This window comes from Eucyclogobius newberryi, unplaced genomic scaffold (genome assembly GCF_026437365.1).
Source record: "Eucyclogobius newberryi isolate DKJ021-1_F unplaced genomic scaffold, fEucNew1.0.hap1 SCAF_16, whole genome shotgun sequence".
Lineage (NCBI taxonomy): Eukaryota > Metazoa > Chordata > Actinopteri > Gobiiformes > Gobiidae > Eucyclogobius > Eucyclogobius newberryi.
The window spans coordinates 13,914,064-13,934,607 of record NW_027315790.1 but is presented as its reverse complement, the minus strand read 5'-3'; the positions used below and the strand labels follow the sequence as shown (position 1 = coordinate 13,934,607).

General features: G+C 42.3%; 1 protein-coding gene across 2 annotated transcripts; it reads left to right on the top strand.

The window, feature by feature from the left end:
• Positions 1-14,065: 14,065 nt before the first annotated feature.
• Positions 14,066-19,186, top strand: gja4 (gap junction protein alpha 4). Of its 2 annotated transcripts, XM_072447631.1 has the most exons (3): positions 14,066-14,145; positions 15,492-15,537; positions 16,214-19,186. In XM_072447631.1, the coding sequence occupies exon 3, from the start codon at positions 16,223-16,225 to the stop codon at positions 17,309-17,311; it is 1,089 nt and encodes a 362-aa protein (XP_072303732.1). In that variant the 5' UTR covers positions 14,066-14,145; positions 15,492-15,537; positions 16,214-16,222; the 3' UTR covers positions 17,312-19,186. The 2 variants fall into 2 exon arrangements, with proteins under 2 accessions (XP_072303732.1, XP_072303731.1); XM_072447630.1 differs by lacking the exon at positions 15,492-15,537 and having other exon boundaries at positions 16,214-17,503.
• The last annotated feature ends 1,358 nt before the right edge of the window (positions 19,187-20,544 follow it).

Sequence of the window (20,544 nt, the reverse complement as noted above, 5' to 3'; positions counted from 1 at the left end):
TGGAGAGGACATGCAGACATCAGAGGAGCGCATAATAAAGCTGTCATTCCTTTATTAGGGGCAATGGACGAGCCAAGGTTAGAGCAGCAGCTGTTTGTGCGAGAACAATATGGACATATGGTGTCTACCTCCAGTCTCACTGCAGCCTCAGGTTTCAGCACCTCTGTTACTGACACCATGAGGGGAAAGTTAGAAAAAGAAAGCTGTTAAGTTCACATCTTTGTGTATCAGTGATAAATAGCTGATTAGCTGCTTTTGACCATTGTTTATTATTAATAGTGTACTTACAAGTCTTTAAAGTATCTGTGTTTACTCTTAAGTGTGAAGAGCAAAGATACAGAAAACATACAACATACATAATTCCCACCCAAAATCAAAGCTGCTTCATCCATCACAGCAAAAACAAAGTACATCTTGAAGAATCAGCTGGCTGCATATGCCACAAATGAATACAATGTGGCGTGTTCCATGTTGCTCACTGCCACGTTGATGGAACAAGGCTGATGAATATTTATGGGTTCACCGGGTCAAGGCGTAATATCCAAATTTTCGCCTCGACACAATGCGCGTCCCGGGCCTGGTGTATGTGGCAGGGCATCCATCTCCAGAGAACAATCAGTTACAGTTTGGCCTTGCGTCACCTGCCTCTGAGCCAGAGGAGAGACCTGGATCTTCATCAGCCTGGTTTCTCTAGCGGCACATGACTCATCCCACTTTACATCAATATATTTAATACTACTGTAGTTTAATGAGTCTTATCAAGGCTTTTCAATCTACGCACGCCTTCATCTTGGCATGTCTGGTATAACTCGCATGAAAAAACAGTATGTGCCTTGGAAATGCTTCAAAAGCTGTATTTGGATAACAGTTTTCTATTTCATGTGCCAGCAGAGAGGGCTGTAGACCTGAAGCATTAAAGGATGTTTGGATAACTTCAAAATCACCTGAAGTTATACAAAGACCCTGCAGGTGAATAGGAAAACATCTTCAAGATCATCTTCAGACATATCAATTTGAAAGTTCTTCTGTTGTGTATTGCAAGTTTACATATTTAGGACCGGGAAAAAGGCTAACTTTAAAATTACTGGGGAGATTTTGGATTTCTTATCAGCCCTCTGACTTCTCTATGGACATTTTTGGTCATTTTACCTGTTTTTCAAACTTAGTCAGCCTCGGTTCAGGTAATGATGTTGATACAAAATTATGTGACCAAGCTTTTTCTTTTTAATTCCAAAACAATCTTTTTTGCTACTGCATTTGAACACTGAGACGGTAAATGTCACACTTAAGCCCATAAGGAATGTCCACTTACAAAAACCTCTATAAAAACATCATGGATTACTATTTTCTCATATGTTTTTCGACTCTATCCAAACATCTATCCCTGCGCGAATCAAAAACTGGAGCTTGAGTATAAGAGAATGTATTTCTAATTCTTTGTTTTTCTTTGTTTATAATTTGATTGTGGCTAAATGTGTTTCTACCCCCAATATACCCGGGCTTCAGTTTTTGTGACATTCAAGTTTTCAAACAGGCATTTAAAGGGTTAACCCTTTAGTTGTATTGATTTTAATACAATTATATTTTTGATTATGGCAGGAAAAGATCTGAAGGATGTGGCCAATAATAGGTTTTTGTTAGAGGACATTTATGTCCTGAGTGCGACTTTTTTTAAACTGCTAATTTCTTGGAGTTAAAACTTCAATAAATCAGGCTTGGAATTATAAATCAATAAATCCTTCGGTACAATCCATCAGAACCTGGTTCAGTCCAAGATTATAAAGTTTACTGTTAAAGTTATAGGTGCTACTTTAAGGGCTGATCTTTATGTTCCTATAAATGCATTTGGAGAAAACGGCTTTTACATTTTAGTTGTAGATTTGCCGTATTTATTATTTCCACAGCTGAACAGACTTTTGTCTGAAGTGCCTCGCCTTAACTGGTCAATGTCGCTAATGACTAATGGATGGATTATAACAAGCTGAGAGCGGGAGCATGCACAATCGAGACAGAACACAAATCCTGGCGTTTTATAATCAAAATATCATTAACATATAAAGCCTAGTTGCAGAACAGATTTTAGTTTGTAACAAATTACCCGTCTGTGAAATCTCCTTATGTGGTCATTTCCAGCTGTGGAGTGTCTTGTGCATTGATTGCGGGTGGTAAAAGGATCAGCACGTTGATCCCTAAACAAACGCGATGAGCTCTATCCGTGCTTAAACCCCTTTGGGCCGTGTGTGTGATGAGTGAACACCTCCTGATCCTGTGTCCTCCTCCTCTAATAAAGCTGTCATCTCCTGCCAATAGAAACTTTGATCGTGGAATCAATAATGTCTGTCAGAGAGAGAGAAATAACACTTGGGAAATGTAGCACTGGGCAAAAATATGGGCGACAATTACTGAAAGTCATTGTTGCTGTCAGTAAATCACAGTCTACTGCAAAATGCTGCGCAAACTTTTCCTTTCATGGCACGACCGGCAAATTCTGACAGAGATTCGATTCAGGCGAGACCTCTAACGTTAAGGTCCAATCAGTAGAATGTAAAGAGACGTGCGGAAGCAGGGACTTCTGTCTCCCATACGACATGGAAATAAGATGCAAAGGAGTTCCTATTTGCATCAGGAAACTTTTGATTGAAAGGAAAAACAAACAACCCACTCTTCGCAGGTGAGAAAAATGAACGATGTATTATGGATGTAGTTGTACTTGTGGTAAAGGGCTTTGTCAAGGCAGGCACGAGGTGAAAAGTGATCTTGTCAGTCATTACGCACTAGCGAAAAAGAAAAGAATACGTGGAATTGAAGAAACCCCCACTGCAAAGGCTGTTAAATTACAAAAAGCTAAACTAAAACCATAACATTCTGCCACAATGATTATGTTACGAACTGTCAAATGTAGTGAACTAGAACCTAGATGATAACTTACATTTTATTCATAGTAAACAACAATATTGATCTCAAATGGCCTAATAAAAACAGGTCTATTGACTTCCTGTTCATAACTGCAGAACTTTATAGTGACATTATACCATAGCAAGCAGCGGACATACATTCATGTGGTTTTATTGTAAAAAAGAACGGCTATGTGACATGTTTTACCTTGTGTATATTATTTGGAGTCAAACAATTGCGATAGAAGCAGAGAATTGGGTTCAAATGGGCACTCAAGGCTCAAATACAGCTAATGATGAGAGAGCTGTGTAACATGAGTCAAATTCTGTCAAAGTGGATCATACTGCGTCCCCTTTAATAATGTCAGTAACGTTTTTTCGCCACTGTCGATGAAACGAGTGACTTTGTTGCAGCTTTTGTCGCGCAGAACAATCAACAACAAACAAAACCTGCAACAAAGTCACTCGTTTAATCGTTGTCTCAGTTGGATATTTTCTGCAATTAATCTGAGCGATATTTGTAATCACGATTGAAATTTGATGACAGCTTTTGTATTATGATTGCTGGTGATCGCCTTTGATACCTCTACGTCCAGAATAAAGGCCGGAACTCAAATGGGTGAATAGGAAAGGGAGAAGCCTCTGCAGCTCGTACACAACACAGCGTTATTCATGGTATCTACTGTATATCCCTACACACTCTCCTCTATGATCCATGGCTTTGCGAGTGCCATGGATATTTCATCAAAAACATGCATTGCTGCGGAGCCCATAGCTCAAACGGCTCTGACATCTTTACTAACAGTCTGCGCTACACATCAGAGCCTTGTGTGCGGCAGATTTACTGTTAGCTTCGTAGGGCTTGTATTTCCTGTGCTACTCCACATAAGATCTGTGAACGCACTGGCACAATAAGGGACTGCTGCAACAATGGATTATCTCCCTCATTTATTGAAGTAAACACAAAAATGAGAGATGAAAACAAACAAAAAAAATGACTTGCTTCAAAAGGAATAGTTGTGCAATAGTTAGAATTCTTCTATGTTTTCCTGTTTGAATTGTTAGTTGGTAGAGTTAGCTCAACAGATTTCTTAGACGATTTTTTTTGTTTTAGCTCTTTTCTCGATTCTCTCAGTTAAAGTCACCCCATAAAGATACTTTTATTTCCGCTGCCCAATGTGGTCCAGCTCTACTTTAGAGTGGTCAACACATTAGTCCACCATCTTTATAATAGACCTAGTTCCTTGTTCAGTGGATCCACTTTAGAGACTAGAATACACTTTAAACAGGACTGAAGAAGGTTCTTACCAGATTCTCCCCCAAAACCATTGGTGATTCTGATCCCTCTGATATTTTGCAGGGTTCTCCTTTAATAATACTAGTTGGTTGCAGAAAACATGCATGGGTCAATCTTCTTTGGTAAATGTTTGGCCCTGATGATTAATCTTAGTGACCTAATAAACTCACAAAAACAAAACTGCCTTTTAAAGATATTCGTTTTAGCTGGCCACCACCAGAATTAAATACTATTGGCTGGTAGATGCCTATAGTTTAAAACTGAGCTGGAGATCAGGTCAGAAGTCTATGGCAGAATGTGCTGTTTCCCTGAAAGACTGCAGATGTGTTTACCTGGTTTATGGTTAATATCTCCTGTCATTTCTGGGCCGATCCAAACAAAAACTGGCATAAAGTTCAATTTCTTTTCTGTCAGCATAAATAAACTAAAGTGAAGCAAATTTGGGTGGCCCATTCAGACCCAAAGTAAACCCTTATGGAAAATAGCCCAAAAGGAATTTGAGTAGCCCCTTTGTGAAGTCATTTTGGACAAAATGAGTCTCCCAAACTGAACCCATGTCTATTTGGGCTCATTTTGGTAGACCAAACAATGGGTCTCCCCAAACAGAATTCTGGTGGCCTAATAAGTGCACTGTGGAAAGAGTATAAATCAGTCCCGTTGCTGGCTTTTAACACAAAATTAAAGATGGGAGCAGTTGTATATTGCTCAAATGCAATCAAACATTGCCTAATTTGTCTGCTAAGATTGCACATGTACTGAGGTAAAAAAAAGTCAAAATCCCAAACAGCTAACAAAGGGTGAGGGCCATCTGCAGAGGGACACTTCCGCTAACCCTGCTGTAGCTTCAACACTTGCAATGAAAAGCTATACAGTATGTGTATCTGACCTGCTTTTTATCTGACAAATTTACCTCAGACATTCAAATCATCCATGTCAAGTAAAGACGTCATCAATGTATATATACATTTTTTTCATGCAAAACACATGTCAGTGCTATTTAATCACTGCTTTTACTACAGCTTACATCATTGCCACATCCTCGTGAATGTAAGTTTGTTCAGTAATTTATGGTTCTCAAATGATGTTTCAGATGAATTAATAACATGGCCCCTGGACCGCGCTGTACATTTAAGAGGCTCCTGACACCAAAACTGTAAAATCTCACAGAGCAGGACGTCTTTTGGACTATAAGAGCTGTAAACTGTGGAACTCACGACACACTGAAATCAAATGCATTTCTGAAGTAAAAATGTTCAACCTTAGCCATAAGTGCTGGCTGAAAGAAAATCAAAACTGTACCTAAGTGGTATGAAAGTGTGAGTGAGGGTGAAAGAAAAACTGCGTATGCAATTTGCACTCATTTATTTATAAAAATGTCTTTTGTATTTGATTGTAGAAAGAGTAGAAAAGAACTCTATTTGCAAGTTCTGTTTTGTAAATATGTATGACTGCATTGATAAATAAATACATGAAAATGAAATAAAAAAAAATATAAACTATGACTTTGAAATCATTTTAAATAAATTCAGAAATCTAGACCAACTGGAAATCTAAACTATTCATGATAAAAAATGTTCTGACTGAAAGTCCTTGATGATTGTGCAAAACAGTGATTGCACAACATTTTTGGTTGGTCTGGCCACAAGAGGTCGTTATAGTCTTTGGTTGAAAAGAAAGTTATTTTTTCAGTGGTGTCAAATCCTAATTTAAAATCGACTGATAATCTCACAGCCACAATGGGCCATGGAAATCATAATTCTTTACAGTTCATTGTCTCTTGTAACTGAACGTCCCCTGCTTCAATTTATTCATAATTGAGCATTTTCCCCGGAACTATAGACTCTTTAAAATGCTGTCATCCAAACGTTCAAAATTCTGTAATGGAACAAAATGAAGTCGACCATAAGACATTTTCATTGATTAACTGACATCCACTCTAAATGTTAATGATTTTAAGTTTTTATGACGAAAATAAATGTCAGTTAGTTTGATTTTCTAAAACAAAGGATTGGGGGGAGTACAATTTGTGGTAAAAATGAATAAATGCATCTGTAGATTAAATGAAAAACTATTGTGGGGTCCAACATTTCTGTAAGTAAATGTAAAACATAAAAAATATGATTTATCCTGTCTTTTATAATCTCCAATTAAATAAACAAATCATGTAAAATGCATTTCACCCTGGAGAGACAAAGAGACCACGAGAATGGACTGTTTAGCAAGCTTTATTTGCGAGTTATTTGGCGCTCAGACCCCGGCGGAAGACGTTGCAATCATGGGCACTCCATGATCTATTTGTATTAGATGTCTCCCCCCAAAAACCCGGGGTCTGAGCAGCGGTGTGCCAAGGTTATTACGGACACTCAGAAAGAACAGGACTGCAGATACTTAGTATAGAGTAGACTGGTCAGGCCACGAGGCCGCCATTGATCACGTGGTGGCCCGAGAGGGGCGGATGCGTAATGACGGGGAGAGTAGGGGGCAAAGCCCTGAAAACTATAAGCGTCTGAAATGGAGGCCTCTATTCACGGAGATGTGGTGAAGGACCGAGGGCAGGAATATGAAGCACCTGGGAGTAGATAAGAAATGACGTAGACACGGGGAGAGCAAGAGGATGCTGCTAGGGAACAGGTAATGAGGAAATATGAACCACCACCAGTATTTGTTGCGAGACGAGACTTACTCGAGATGCGAGGAGCGTTGAGCCACCCAGATCGGAGGCAGGTAGGGACGAACGTACGGGCTGTGGAGGATATGCCCTGAGTGGCCGCGGATGTGGCGGCTCCTATTCTAACCCGGTGCCCGGTGAGACGACGAGGGGGCGGATTGCATATGATCGATGTTACCTTTGGGTATTTCCAAAACCAGGGGGCTGCTGTCATGGGCTGCCTCTGGAGTTAGGAACAGCGGGGAATGAAGTGCGCCGTGGTTTGACCCGATTGGGAATTTACCCGATGCCCTGAGCCACGTGTGCTGTGATGATGCGGGGGCTTTACCTAGAAAATTAAATTATAATAGAATTCTGATTCCCCCCAAAAGCAAAGGAGGCGGCAGATGACAGAGTGGCGGTGTCGGCAGACGGCGGAGCGTGGACGGGATAGCGCCGGCAGAACGTAGACCTGAAAGCGCCGACGGAACGGCAGAACGGAAATCTGGAAGCGCCGGCGGACGACAGAGCGTAGACCTGGAAAGAACGGCAGAATGTTGAACTGAAAGCGCCGGCAAAACGGCAGAGCATGCACGCAGTGCGCCGGGGCAGACAGCGGAGCGTGCACGCAGTTGCGCGCACGCAGAGCGCCGGGCAGACGGCGGAGCGTGCAGGGCGCCGGGCAGACGGCGAAGCGTGCACGCAGTGCGCCGGGGCAGACGGCGGAGCGTGCACGCAGTGCGCTGGGCAGTGCGCCGGGGCAAGCGGCGAGGCGCGCGGGCAGTGCGCCGGGGCAGACGGCGAACGTGCACGCAGTGCGCCGGGGTAGACGGCAGAAGGTGAACTGAGAGCGCCGGTAGACGGCAGAAGGTGAACTGAGAGCGCCGGTAGACGGCAGAAGGTGAACTGAGAGCGCCGGCAGACGGCAGAAGGTGAACTGAGAGCGCCGGCGGGCGGCAGAGCCTGGACTGAGAGCGCCGGCAGGCGGCAGAGCGTGGGCCTGAGAGCGCCGGCAGGCGGTAGAGCGTGGACGGCAGAGCGCCGGCAGGCGGCAGAGCGTGGACGGCAGAGCGCCGGCAGGCGGCAGAGCGTGGACGGGAGAGCGTGGACAGGAGAGCGCCAGCAGGCGGCAGAGAGTGGACAGGAGAGCGCCGGCAGGCGGCAGGGCGTTGACCTGAAAGCGCCGGCAGGCGGCAGAGCGTAGACCTGAAAGCGCCGGCAGGCGGCAGAGCGTAGACCTGAAAGCGCCGGCAGGCGGCAGAGCGTAGACCTGAAAGCGCCGGCAGGCGGCAGAGCGTAGACCTGAAAGCGCCGGCGGGCGGCAGAGCGTAGACCTGGAAGCGCCGGCGGGCGGCAGAGCGTAGACCTGGAAGCGCCGGCAGGCGGCAGAGCGTAGACCTGGAAGCGCCGGCAGACCGTGGGCTGAGAGTGCCGGTAGACGGCAGAACGTGGGCTGAGAGTGCCGGTAGACGGCAGAGCGTGGGCTGAGAGTGCCGGTAGACGGCAGAGCGTGGGCTGAGAGTGCCGGTAGACGGCAGAGCGTGGGCTGAGAGTGCCGGTAGACGGCAGAGCGTGGGCTGAGAGTGCCGGTAGACGGCAGAGCGTGGGCTGAGAGTGCCGGTAGACGGCAGAGCGTGGGCTGAGAGTGCCGGTAGACGGCAGAGCGTGGGCTGAGAGTGCTGGCAGGCCTTAGATTATAATAGAGTTTTAATACCCCCCAAACCAGAGGAGGCGGAGCGACCGTGTAAAAGCTCCGGGAGTCGGAGACGGAATGATTTTTCATGGAAAAATTAAAAACCGTTCCGCTCGTGGAGGAGGCGGGACCGGAAGTGAGGTGGGGCCGACGCAGTCGCCAAACAGATGAGTAGAGAGGGGAGTGGGCGAAGCTAGCCAGGTCGCGCAGTGTGGAATGAACTCTGAAGTAAGATGGCCTTGGAGGAACCGATTTGGCCCATTAAAACAACCAGAGGGGCCAGGAGCGGGCAGATTCCGGGGAGAGGGACAGTAGAGGAACCGTCTGTGGGGCTGGACAGACTGGACCGGTGCTGCGACTCCTGATATGCGCATGCGCGAGTAAGCCGGTTTGACAGGCAGTTTGAATTGAATCGCGGGCCTTTTTGTGCAGCGCTTGCGCTGATCGCTTTGCGACGGTGAGTGTAATATGACTAGAATTACCGTACTTTCGGGCTATAGAAGGGTGCTCCAGAATGGGAGCTGCCCTGAAATTTGGGAAGTTTGTACATAGCTGGCTGCGCCGTCATGCGCCCACGGTGTAACGTGGGATATTTTAAACGTGAATATATATTACATGATGCGACGTAACAGTTGTCTTTTGGACCGGGGGATTGTAGTGTGCCTGCGGACTGGCCACATGACCCATTTCTAGAGAATATGAGTCTGAGACATGCAGCGCATTTATTTTATTGTTTGATTATATATTTATTTATTAATAAACCCACAGAGTGTTTGGGAAAAGCTGAGGCGCGGATACACTTCTGATGAATGAGATTGGACCGAGCTGAATAAAAGCCCTAAAGGAATGAATGGCACGATATGTAAAATTCATGGAGCTGCCTCAATCTGTTCCACAGGGAGCAGCGTGCGTGAGGTGAGAGGGCGGAACAAGGATGTTAGGAATGAAAAGACGAAAAGTTAGATTGTTGGAGACCCATAGTTGAGAACCTTGAAATCTTGCTTAAGATTGTGATTCAAGCAATATTCTCGAGATGGAGACAATTTAAAAAATACTTAATTTTGACTGGGGAGATCGCTGGGCGTTCGGCCTGGGGGCCCCGTATGGCCAGCGGCGGGCCTGGGACAGGCCCCCTGGAGTCGAGGACAGAGCGCTGCCGCGTGTTGGAGCCTGACGTGGAGAGGAGCGTGTTCTGGAGCTGCTGAGCGATGAAGCTGGACCCGGTGTCAGTGTGATCCGGTGGAGAGACGCTGTGGCGCGGGAGGAGCCACGTGAAGGAGACGTCCCGACGCTTGATGCGGAGGAGAGGCGCCGCGGCACCGCAGCGTGCGCGGAGCGGCTGATGATGATTTCCTGGTTCGTGCCGCGGGGCGCGCGGCTGGTGGATGGGAAGCGTTTCGAGCAGAAGTGAGGAGTCTTGTAATGAGAGAATGCGGCGAGACGCTCAGCTCTTCCACCGGGTCAGGTGGATGCGCTCTTCAGAGGCCGGAGGACCGCGGGAGGGCCCGGGGCCCCCGTGAGAGGAACACGGAGGGTCATCTGATATGAACTCTGACATAATATCAGTCGCAGTACGGTTTGAGCGGCCGAGCCATCTGCCTGAGGGCTTAAATGCGACCGCCTGGTGCTGATTGGAGCAGGGAGGAGTCACTTGAGAGCGTTGATTGGGGATGAGGAGCAGGTGCGAGGGCCATGGTGCAGACGCCCCCTGACCTTTCACCCTCCTTCTTTGGCCAGGAAAAACTGCATAACCTCTTGGGATAAGCGCAGAAACCTGGGAGAGTCCATGGTGAAGTGAGGGATCTGACTCTCACAGACGGACAGGCGGGCGCCCGCTTGAGTGCGATGATGGAGCTGGGGAGAGGGGTCCTTCTATGGTGGCCTTGACGTAGATGGGTGGAGTTAGGTCTTCCAGGCTGAATTTATGCAGGCTTCATTAGTATTTGTTTAAACCCGGCGTTATCACTCACATTTGTCAAAACATCATTAATTTGTCTTTTTTTTTCTTTCTTCGTGATATTCCCAGTTGCTCAATTAAAAACACATTATATTCCCCTTAATTGTTGCCTCCATTACAGAATTAAGACAGATTTTGTTCACAAACATTATGTAATTCCCCTTCTGCTGATCAGGAAGTCATCAAAGTCTGTTTATTTTTGTAACTGACCAACTTTTGCAATCTTTTAGCATTAAAGCAAATAAAACCATGAAAGTGCAGCGTAAATAGATATAAAAAATGCCCCCATGTTGTTGAAAAGGCAGGAAGCAGACCTGGTAGAGTGCAGAAGCTTGTTTTCTCCCTGATGAGAGCCGCAGTAAATCATTTAGCAAGCTTGATTTAACACTCCTCCTTTTACTTATTCATGTAAAAGGCGCAAACACCGGCATGGTTTCAGCCCGTCACTGTTTTCCTCTCATAAAGGTAAGTTTGCCCTCAACTTAATGGAGATGATGTCTTTGTTTTGTTTCTCGGTACAGTACACGGCCTCATCAAAGGAGCGCAATAGTCATCGACCGTCCACCACTTGCTTCCAAAAGTATATTTACCATTCATTTCCCCCATGGACTTACCAAGAACACATTTAAAATATATAAACGTTTGAAAGCTCGCAAAGGCTGTTTTCTCAAAATGCACTTTCCTCTCAAAGAAACATAAATATCAGCTCTGAAAATAGAACCTACTCAAAAGATATCTAAAATCCCCTCTTTCTATATATTTGTTTTTAATGTGTCAATAATGAAGCAAGAACTTTAAACCTGTCTTTGTGATATAATATAAACATTTTCTAAAATAAATCAGTTCTAAAAGTGTAAGGGAGTCTCTCAAAGCACTACATCTACACACTACATCCTAACTTTTAGATATTTTTTTACATGTTTTACAACAAGTTTACAATGTTAAAAAAGAACATGAATTTTCTATTATGTCCATAGTGTTATTAGTATGATTATATAACTGTCCTTTTTTATTTTTACGATTAATGTATTTGTCTTACAGGAAATGAAGCTGTTACACCACAGGACATCAAACTAGATTATATACAAAGTTTTTCATAAAAGTTGGATTTTACAAAAATAAGAAAATGATAATTGCTTCTTTTGACCTTTGACCTAACCCTCAGCCAGTTTGTCCTGAAGCATCATTCACAGATGATGGTGTTTGTGTAACGTCACACTTTGGACTACAGCATTTAACTCCTTGTATTTTATTTAGATTTAAAGTCACAGTGTAATTTAGTAAATAACATATAATTTCTTACGTTTATGCCAACACCTTTGTTAACTGTCTCTGACACAAAGTCTACTTTATTTCGAGAGTCATTTAAAGTGATAACACCAAAAGTTCAAAGGTCATTTTTACACATAAAATGCCTTTTTTTTTATATGAACAATGAAATATGACAAACACTTGTAATACTTTTGTTTGTCTTACATTTATGTAGGGTTTGCCCCGTCTACGGCCCAAAGTCACTATGACTGAGGCTCCAGTCACACACGAACGGGAACAAGCAGTAGAAAATAAATGAACAAAAGAAAACGTTTCAAAATAATACATCTAAAATAAAATTAATAAATAAAACAATATTGCATATACACAGCTGCTTCTTTATATTTGAAGTGAGGAAAATAATTGGGAAATTGACAGCAGTGGGCTTCAAAGTGGTAAAAACTGTGATAAAACTTCACATTTACTGTTGTAGTGTCCTTGGCTCATCCTTTGAGCTGTTCAAATAATCATTTTAAGCCTTTACATCAAAATCCAAACCCATTTTAAGAATCGGTTGGCAATAGAATGCAGTAAATTATGGAAGACCGTGTCCATCGGCGATGAATTGATTGAAGTTGAAAGTGGCAATTAGTTGGTGTGATAAATGTAGTGACGGCAGGGACGCAGCAGACATGAGGGTGACACAACACAGGCTCTGAATGGAAACTCTCCCATTATTCTCCTCACTCCTCTCTGCACCATTCATCTGTGCACGTAATGACCAAAGAAAAGAACAAGACGCTGCTCTGTCAGGGTGATTCACTGTCAATTTAACAGGGTTTTTATGGGATGCAGTCGAATGCAGCCCCGTGGAGCTTTCAAATGTACAGAAAAAGACCACTACTACACTCTGAAATGAACAAGTGTGGGAGGGGGATAGAAGAACGGCTGTGGCATGGCTTTTAGATAATAAAACAGCTTCCTAATTATATATATTTATGTTAATTTGTGTATCTAGATTAGAGCATTAATTAAAAAATAATATGATGCTATATAATTTGGAAAATGATAGTTGAACAAAAGAGCAAGATACATAAATAGACCAACCTTAACACATGCATGTCCTTGGATAGCGTAGTGCATTAAAAGACTATAAAGTGTCTCAAACACTTTGGGTTATGCTAAATGTCAGTGGTGCAGCTCAGTCTCATAATCGTAGTGCAAACCTGTTCTCTGGTCTGGGCTTCTCCCTCTCTTCAAAGCAACAATGAAGGACTCTGAAAAAGGCTGAAAAAATAAACAATACTTCTCAGAATATATAAATTAAAGTAGCAGTTGCAGTACTTGGCTCATTGACCAGGTGTTGAACAGCCTAAGACCCTTAGTTGCAGAGGAAAAGAAAATCAATACAAGAATGTACGACTGTAAACTTTCATTTTTATTCAAGGCGGCTGCTGCCGAGTCAAACTGATTTAAAAATCATAGAATAGCTGTTTTCCCTCCAGTCTATAACTTCTTTCTTACGCAAAGATGCATTTTTCCACCTATGCCTCCAGGATTCAAGAGTTGACATAGAGTAGACTATTAATGAGCAGTATGAATTACACAAGGGGAGGCCTCAGTCTTCATCTGTAGCCGCAGCCTGGCCTTGAGTGTGGGACTGCGAGCTGAACAAAAGAGCACAGCAAAGACACAATCTGGCCTTATGTCTACAAGCATTGTTCATCATGTTTAAATAACAGGGACATAGTGTAAAACTCCAAAAGAGTTTCGGATGATTGTAGTGCCACAATCAGTGCGTTATTGGTAATCAGGTCACTGGCGCCACACTGTGGCCAACAGCGAAACTACACCAATCTTCTGATTCTGATGAGTACGAGTATAAGGGCCAAGCCGGGGCCAAGGGGCCAACCATACTTCACTACATCCTGACCGCCAGGCAGCATCTATTTTCAACTATTTCCAACTGACTTTAAATGTGTAATCCCAATTTATTCTCATTACGGACGGTAATGAACACAAAAAATGCCTGCATTTGATTCCTTTACTACTTCCGAAAGATGTTCTCATTAATCTAATGTCATCTAACCTCAAAAACAAAGAGGCGTGAAGTGGCCTTTAAACGAGATGTTGTTGGAGTAAAAGTAAAGCTTATTATAATAGATCCATGAGTAATGCAGAGCCGCTCCACAGAACCGGCCCATTTCCTGGCGCACGCGGGAGGGGGGTGAGGGGGGGGGGGGGGGGGGGCATGGGAAAGTTCTCCCACTTTTTCCGATTACATGGATTCTTTTTAAAGAAGGCACAAAGTGCTTGGAGCAGCAGAGGCTTCTGGAGAGGACGTGAGAGTCCAGAGTAAACCGACACAGCAACGATTAGGAGACGAACAACTTCAGAGAGAGAAAGGTATGTTTTTGTCAATTAAATATCATATCTCTATCTCATAAGAACACACTAAAAGAGGATACTTATGAATTGTGTGGTCTAAGGTATTCTTTTACACAGCAACTTATAAAAAGAACAGTTAAATTCCCTTTTCATAAAAGGTGAAATTAAAGTGGCCAAACTACTCTTTAATTAAGTTAAATATCCACTGTAATTAAAGAACGGTTTAGTACCACTGAATGTAAAAAAACAAAACACTCATCAATCTATAATGCTATAGACAAATATATGCTGTGCAAAGAAACAATAGTTTTTGTTGATGTTGTCAACTTAAATTAAAGTGTCCATCACTCAAACAAAGGGATATGCAGTGTAATAATGCGGATAACACAAAATCACTGGTGTTTGTCTAACTTCTGATTTGCTCCCAGTCAGCACTAGTCCATTGTCTTGTCTCTTCCTGTCTGTTTGAATACTGCAAATGTCTTTTCTCTGAGGTGAAAAATAACACACACAAAAAGAAACATGACAGTGAGTGTGGCACACATGTTCATGCAGATGACAGGCCACTTTATCATATCTGAAGTCCTCAAACAAAACCACATTTGACCTTTGAGCATCTCTTAGTGACTGCCTAAGAAAACATGTCTCCAATTGGGAATTTTCCATGTTTAGAAACACTAGTTTGTTTGTGGCAGCAGCAGTTATTGGCCCGATAGACCTGATTAGTAGTGAAATTAGCAATAACAGAAGATGGAGACAGTAGAATCATTGTAGAGGAAGTAGTAGTTATGGCAGTTGCAACAGCAGCAGTAGGAGAACTAGAAATAGTAGTAAATAAACGGTAAATAATTGTCTTGTAGCCCAACAAAGTGACTGTTCTGTGCTACTTGTGTCTCTTTTTTAATTGTTCACTTCTCTCTCACAATGTTCTATGTTTTGTGTTCTTTATATGTTCTAAAAAAGTAAATATACACATAATAATTTGCAAGCGTAGTACAATAACACCATTAGAACAGTGCTACTTTATGGTTGCAAAAGTTGTGAAATAGATTAGCGATGAATTCTATACCTGGTACTTCTTAAAAAGGAAAATAAGACATTATTGAATTCATAGATGCAGTTGACATGTTTTATTGCAGCTGTTTGTGTAAAGAGTCTTTGTCTTCTGATGAAAAGTTGGACCCGCTCTGAGAAGCGTTTGAGCTAATGGAAGAAGGAATAAGGAGTTACACATGTAATTCACTCCAGTAAAACAGAGAGCGTCACACGAAGGCAGAGCAAAGTGGAGAGTAGAAACCTATTAAACACTTGAAGTTGCTAATGAAATTCTGAATTGGCCATAACATGAAGCTATTGCATTTTAGGTGGTAGCCGAGCCAGTACATAAACTGCCCTTGAACAAAATGAAAGGTGAGTAAATTGTAAGTTATTAAAAAGATCTGCGAGAGATCTGACTATAAACCAAGAAAAGGTTTGTACTCAGTTGAACCCAAAAAAGGTAGAAGAACAAATACTTAGGCTGAATAAAACAGTATTAAAAAAAAAGCTTTGTTTACACATTTTGAAAATCTAAGCGAGAAAAGATTAGAAATGTTACGCTTTTTTTTTTTAGAATTAATTGAAACTAGTTTTGCTTATTGTTGTTATTGAGTCTTGACCGCAGCACGATTCCACAGAGTTCATTTAGAAGTGTAGCATCACTTCACTTTAAGGACATTAAATATATTCCCTACAGTTGCCAGCTGTCTCATCGACCAGTATATCCAAGATAACACCATAGGTCATGTGTAGGCTTTAAAACGATTGTGTGAATACAACACAATCATTTATTTTCTCTAATACAGTATTAAATGATACATAGCACAGTGTAGATTTGTGATTTAGCTGTAAGCATGAAAAAGTAATGCAAACACTGCTTCCAGTCATAGATCAGGAGGTTTAGTGCATTTTCTGACAAGAGATAAGATGCACATTTCCCATATTTGATGCTCACAAATGACATTCCAACACATATAAACGTTGGTCTTTAAAGCTGGAATATGCTGTCTATGATTTGTTGACCTCTTTCGCTCGGGTGTCCTTGCAGGAGCAGAGGATGTCCAGAGCTGACTGGTCTTTCCTGGAGCACTTGCTGGAGGAGGGTCAGGAGTTCTCAACAGGCATCGGCCGCGTCTGGCTCACCGTTCTGTTCCTCTTTCGTATGCTCGTCTTGGGAACCGCCGCAGAGTCCGCCTGGGACGACGAGCAAGCGGACTTCGTGTGCAACACCCGACAACCCGGCTGTACGTCCGTTTGTTACGACAAGGCCTTCCCCATTTCACACTTTCGCTACTTTGTCCTCCAAGTGATCTTCGTCTCCACGCCTACCATATTTTACTTTGGATATGTGGCTATACGGAGCAGGGCTGACAAGTCCGCGGACAGGGAGCAAGATGGCAGCGAGGATGTGATTAAAAACAAAAGAAATGACAATGAGGAAAAGGATAAAAGAGGGAAGAAATGCGATAAAGGACCTTCAGAGATGCCTAAGCTCAAGGGAAGGTTGCTGTGTGCGTACGCTTTCAGCATCCTTCTCAAAGTCCTGCTTGAAGCCGGATTCATTATCGGACTATGGTTCCTCTACGACGGCTTCCTAATCGCGACTACGTTTGAATGCACGAGGCTGCCCTGCCCTCACACAGTGGATTGTTTTGTGTCACGGCCGACTGAGAAAACCATCTTCACCATTTACACTCAGGTAATCGCCACCATTTCGTTAGTACTCAATCTGGTGGAACTGTTCCATCTGCTCCAGCAAGCGCTCAAGCAGCATCTGGAGAAACGCTACCGCCTCGAGCACATTGAGAGCCTGCCTCAATCCAAGCGCCTTACAGACCCACAGGAGGAGATAGAACTGCAAACTACCCGGCCGTACAAAGCGGAGGGCAGCAGTGAGGCGCTGTCTTCTGGAGGCGGGGCTACGGTTTACCACAACTCCTGTGAGAGCTACACAGATTTTGGTATCGAGGTCAATTTGAGTCCCGAGGAAGCTGCTGGAGATATACTTCCTAGTTACGTCCACTGCATGGGGCCGATGAGGACTAACCACTCCCCGAGGGTCCATAACAAGAACAAATCTGAACATTCTGGGAAGCACTGTAAGGCTGCCCACAAGGGACAATCAAGGAACAAACATTATGTATGATAAACGCGGCTCCATTTTCCGACATCCAACAAGGGTGTAGAATGTGTAGAATGTAAATGAAATCTCGTGAAATATTGTTCTAATTTAGTGTCAACTGTCCAAGGTTTTCAGAATGATATGAAATTAGGACCGTTGTTATAGCGATTGATGATTTAAAACCAAATTGTGGAGACAAGCACTTGGCAGATCCTCCACCAGAAATGTTGCATGGGGAATCTTTTCGTTTTGGCTGTTGTCCTTTCATCATTTAGTCGATTAATCGGTCGATGGCGTCTTAGTCGACCACTATTTTCTCAGTCGACTAACAACTGATCACTTTATTAGGGTTCTACCTGTTTATAAAGAAAGATATACATAGTTATTGACGCGTCTTGCGAGTACAGAGTATCAGATTATAGAGATACTTAATATCTTGAGAACTTGTGACACGCCCACGTTATCCGACTAATCGAGGCACAGAGCGTGACTTTAGTCGGCCAAGAATATTTTAGTTGACTACAGCAAAATAATTGGCTTTTTCTGGTCAATCATAGACTCTTTCTGAGGGCGAAATGAAATGAATTATACTGTCATTTTTGTTGCATAAATAGATCATATTTCACCGTGCTCTGTTTTTGTTTACGTTTTACACAACGCCCCAAATTAATCCCAGTGATTTGATTTTTGCTTCGGAGCGTTCCACTTCACTTATAAATCCTGCACATGACACTGGAGCATCACCACAGGCCTGGAGCTCCTGAGGTGGAAGAAATGAAGAATAAATGTGTGTGTTTGATGCCCCACAGGCTGGCAGACTATCAAAGATGGCTTTAGTAGATAAATGGACCTATTCAAAGCTAACATTTTGAGAAAACCCCCCAAGGCTTAGAATGGAATAAGATTCAATGGGAGAAGATTGCAGTCATAAGACGTTTTCATGTCACAATTAATGGCTTTTAGAGCTGAATGTGACAGCGGAACAGATGTGTGGAAGGGAGGAGGGCCTTTGAAGGTGCTTGAAGATATTGGATTGTATAAAGTTGTGGCAGGTTTGTTGTTGTGCTATTTTGAGAAAACGTTTCACCTTGAAATATAATTGCCGTGCGTAACAATAAGAAACTTGACGATACTTATTTCAGATGGTAAAATTGTAGTTCTTTTGGGTTCAGACTGAGCAATAGGATTTTGTCTAAATAAATACAAATGGCTTTCAATTTTACTATCCTGACCATAAACAAGTAAGACTTTTAGTGCTATTTCACACAAAGTCCAATTTATTACTGCAAAGTCTGAATTCTGTCCCCAAAAAAGACCCTTTGATTAAAACAATGCAACTGACGATTTGACATAATTGAATCTCAATCTTGAATAAAATTGGAATAATTGGCACAGCCTTAGTACAAAGATTTTTAGATGAGAATTGATTTAGTAAATGAAAGGACTGCTAACAGCTTAAGGCCTTAAGATTACAATAACTATGCCTGAATTTATAATCTGGAGTTGTTGGTGTTACAAGCAGCAAAAAGGCTTGGACTGGAACACAGAATAAACCAGTGGTGATTGCGTTTAAACAAATGGCCACATCAAATGGTCATTAATGTTGCTTTATTTTTCCACACTGAGCGGTCTGTCCACTGGGACCTGCACTGTAGTCCGGACCCCCCTTTTTCCCATGGTTCTTGTGTCCTCAGAGGAATGTCATAGGCTCTGGACCCTGTCGCCTCGTCCCTCAGTACTGTATAATGAGTGTGTGCATGCATGCTCACTCACAATCAAGTGTTCCCTTTCACGCAGACTGATTTGGCCCTTCAGCATGTGGGGAACCAAAGGAGAAAATGGTCATTGAATCATTTTACTGTAAAGAAAATGCAAAAGTGTTGGATGAACTTGATAAGGTACAAAAGCTCTAAACTAAATATATCAATTGTATTTATCAACTATTTTCTGTAAATAACATATATTTATTAAATTGTTATAAATAAATGACTATGATTTCTTAGCATTTGTCCATATCTGATTTTCAGCAAATGGAAGTTGTAATGTACGCCTTTTTCACACATACAACCACATTTAGAGTAAGATAAAAGCAAATGACAAGTGAACATCTAATAACTTAACTGCCCCTCTGCAGAGGCACTGAATCCCTTAAGAGTTTACTAAAGAGTTTACTGTAAGTTTGAGAATAGCAGAAACACAGAGGTGAGCATAATGACAACCTGGAGGGTGGAAAAATCTAGGGCTGGAACATCCATTTATAGCTGTTTACAAATGTGTTGATTTGATTGTAAAGCTGATTCTATTATTTGCCAGTATAAGTTCATACTTTGCATTTCAATGTTTAATGTGCTTTGTGTGGCGTGCCCGTGATAAAAGCCAGAACATGTACCACCAACTGAGACATTTTCAAAGTTCTTCTAAAACCGCAAAACAACTGTTGCGAGTTTACCAAACAAGCTCTATGGTTACCAACCAATATGGTTACCAATTTCTGTGGTAAAAAGGTGGTTTATAAGAAGCACTTTGTTGTCTAATGAAACAGTTGGAATCTTAACAAATGAGATTCAAATAAATATTTGTATAATACAGCTCATTAAATATTTTATAGTTTAATTCAAATCAGATTTATCTCATTATGGGCCCACAGTGTCGAGACAACAATGTAGGGCTGCAGCTATCCATTATTTTACTCATCGAGTAATCTATCAATTCTTTTCTTCCATTAATTGAGTAATCGGTGAATTTTTTTGTACATTCCGTAAACCATTTAAAAGCATATTCATTCATTTTTTAAATAACCATAATAGTTCATTGTAATAAACAAATAACAAATAAGGAGTTTCTGCTTAAAATAATACATTTTATTCTTAACTTCACATAAGTACGTCCCAAAAATAGTAGCTTCACCAGTCCAAACTCTTCTGTTTATGTATAAAGAATCTATATAAAGGACTTATGTTTGTTTGTGCTTCCGCTCGCTCCTCTGTCGTGCTTTACTTGTTGCAGGTTTGCGCGGAACAAACTCCGTGTGAAACCAAAGCGCCACAGAATCATGTGTTTTTAATTAAAAAATGAAATGATAATGAAAGCTTTTTTGGAAATTGCATTACTCGATAACAGTGTTAGCTGGAGTTTGGCTGGAACTGCCAAATTCAAAGTCTGATTAATTTGTATTGTAGAGCGTCAGTCCAGGTGGGTGGGGTCCCAGAACTGGCCCACTGGTGCTGATAGCTCAAGAAAACACACACTGCTTTTTT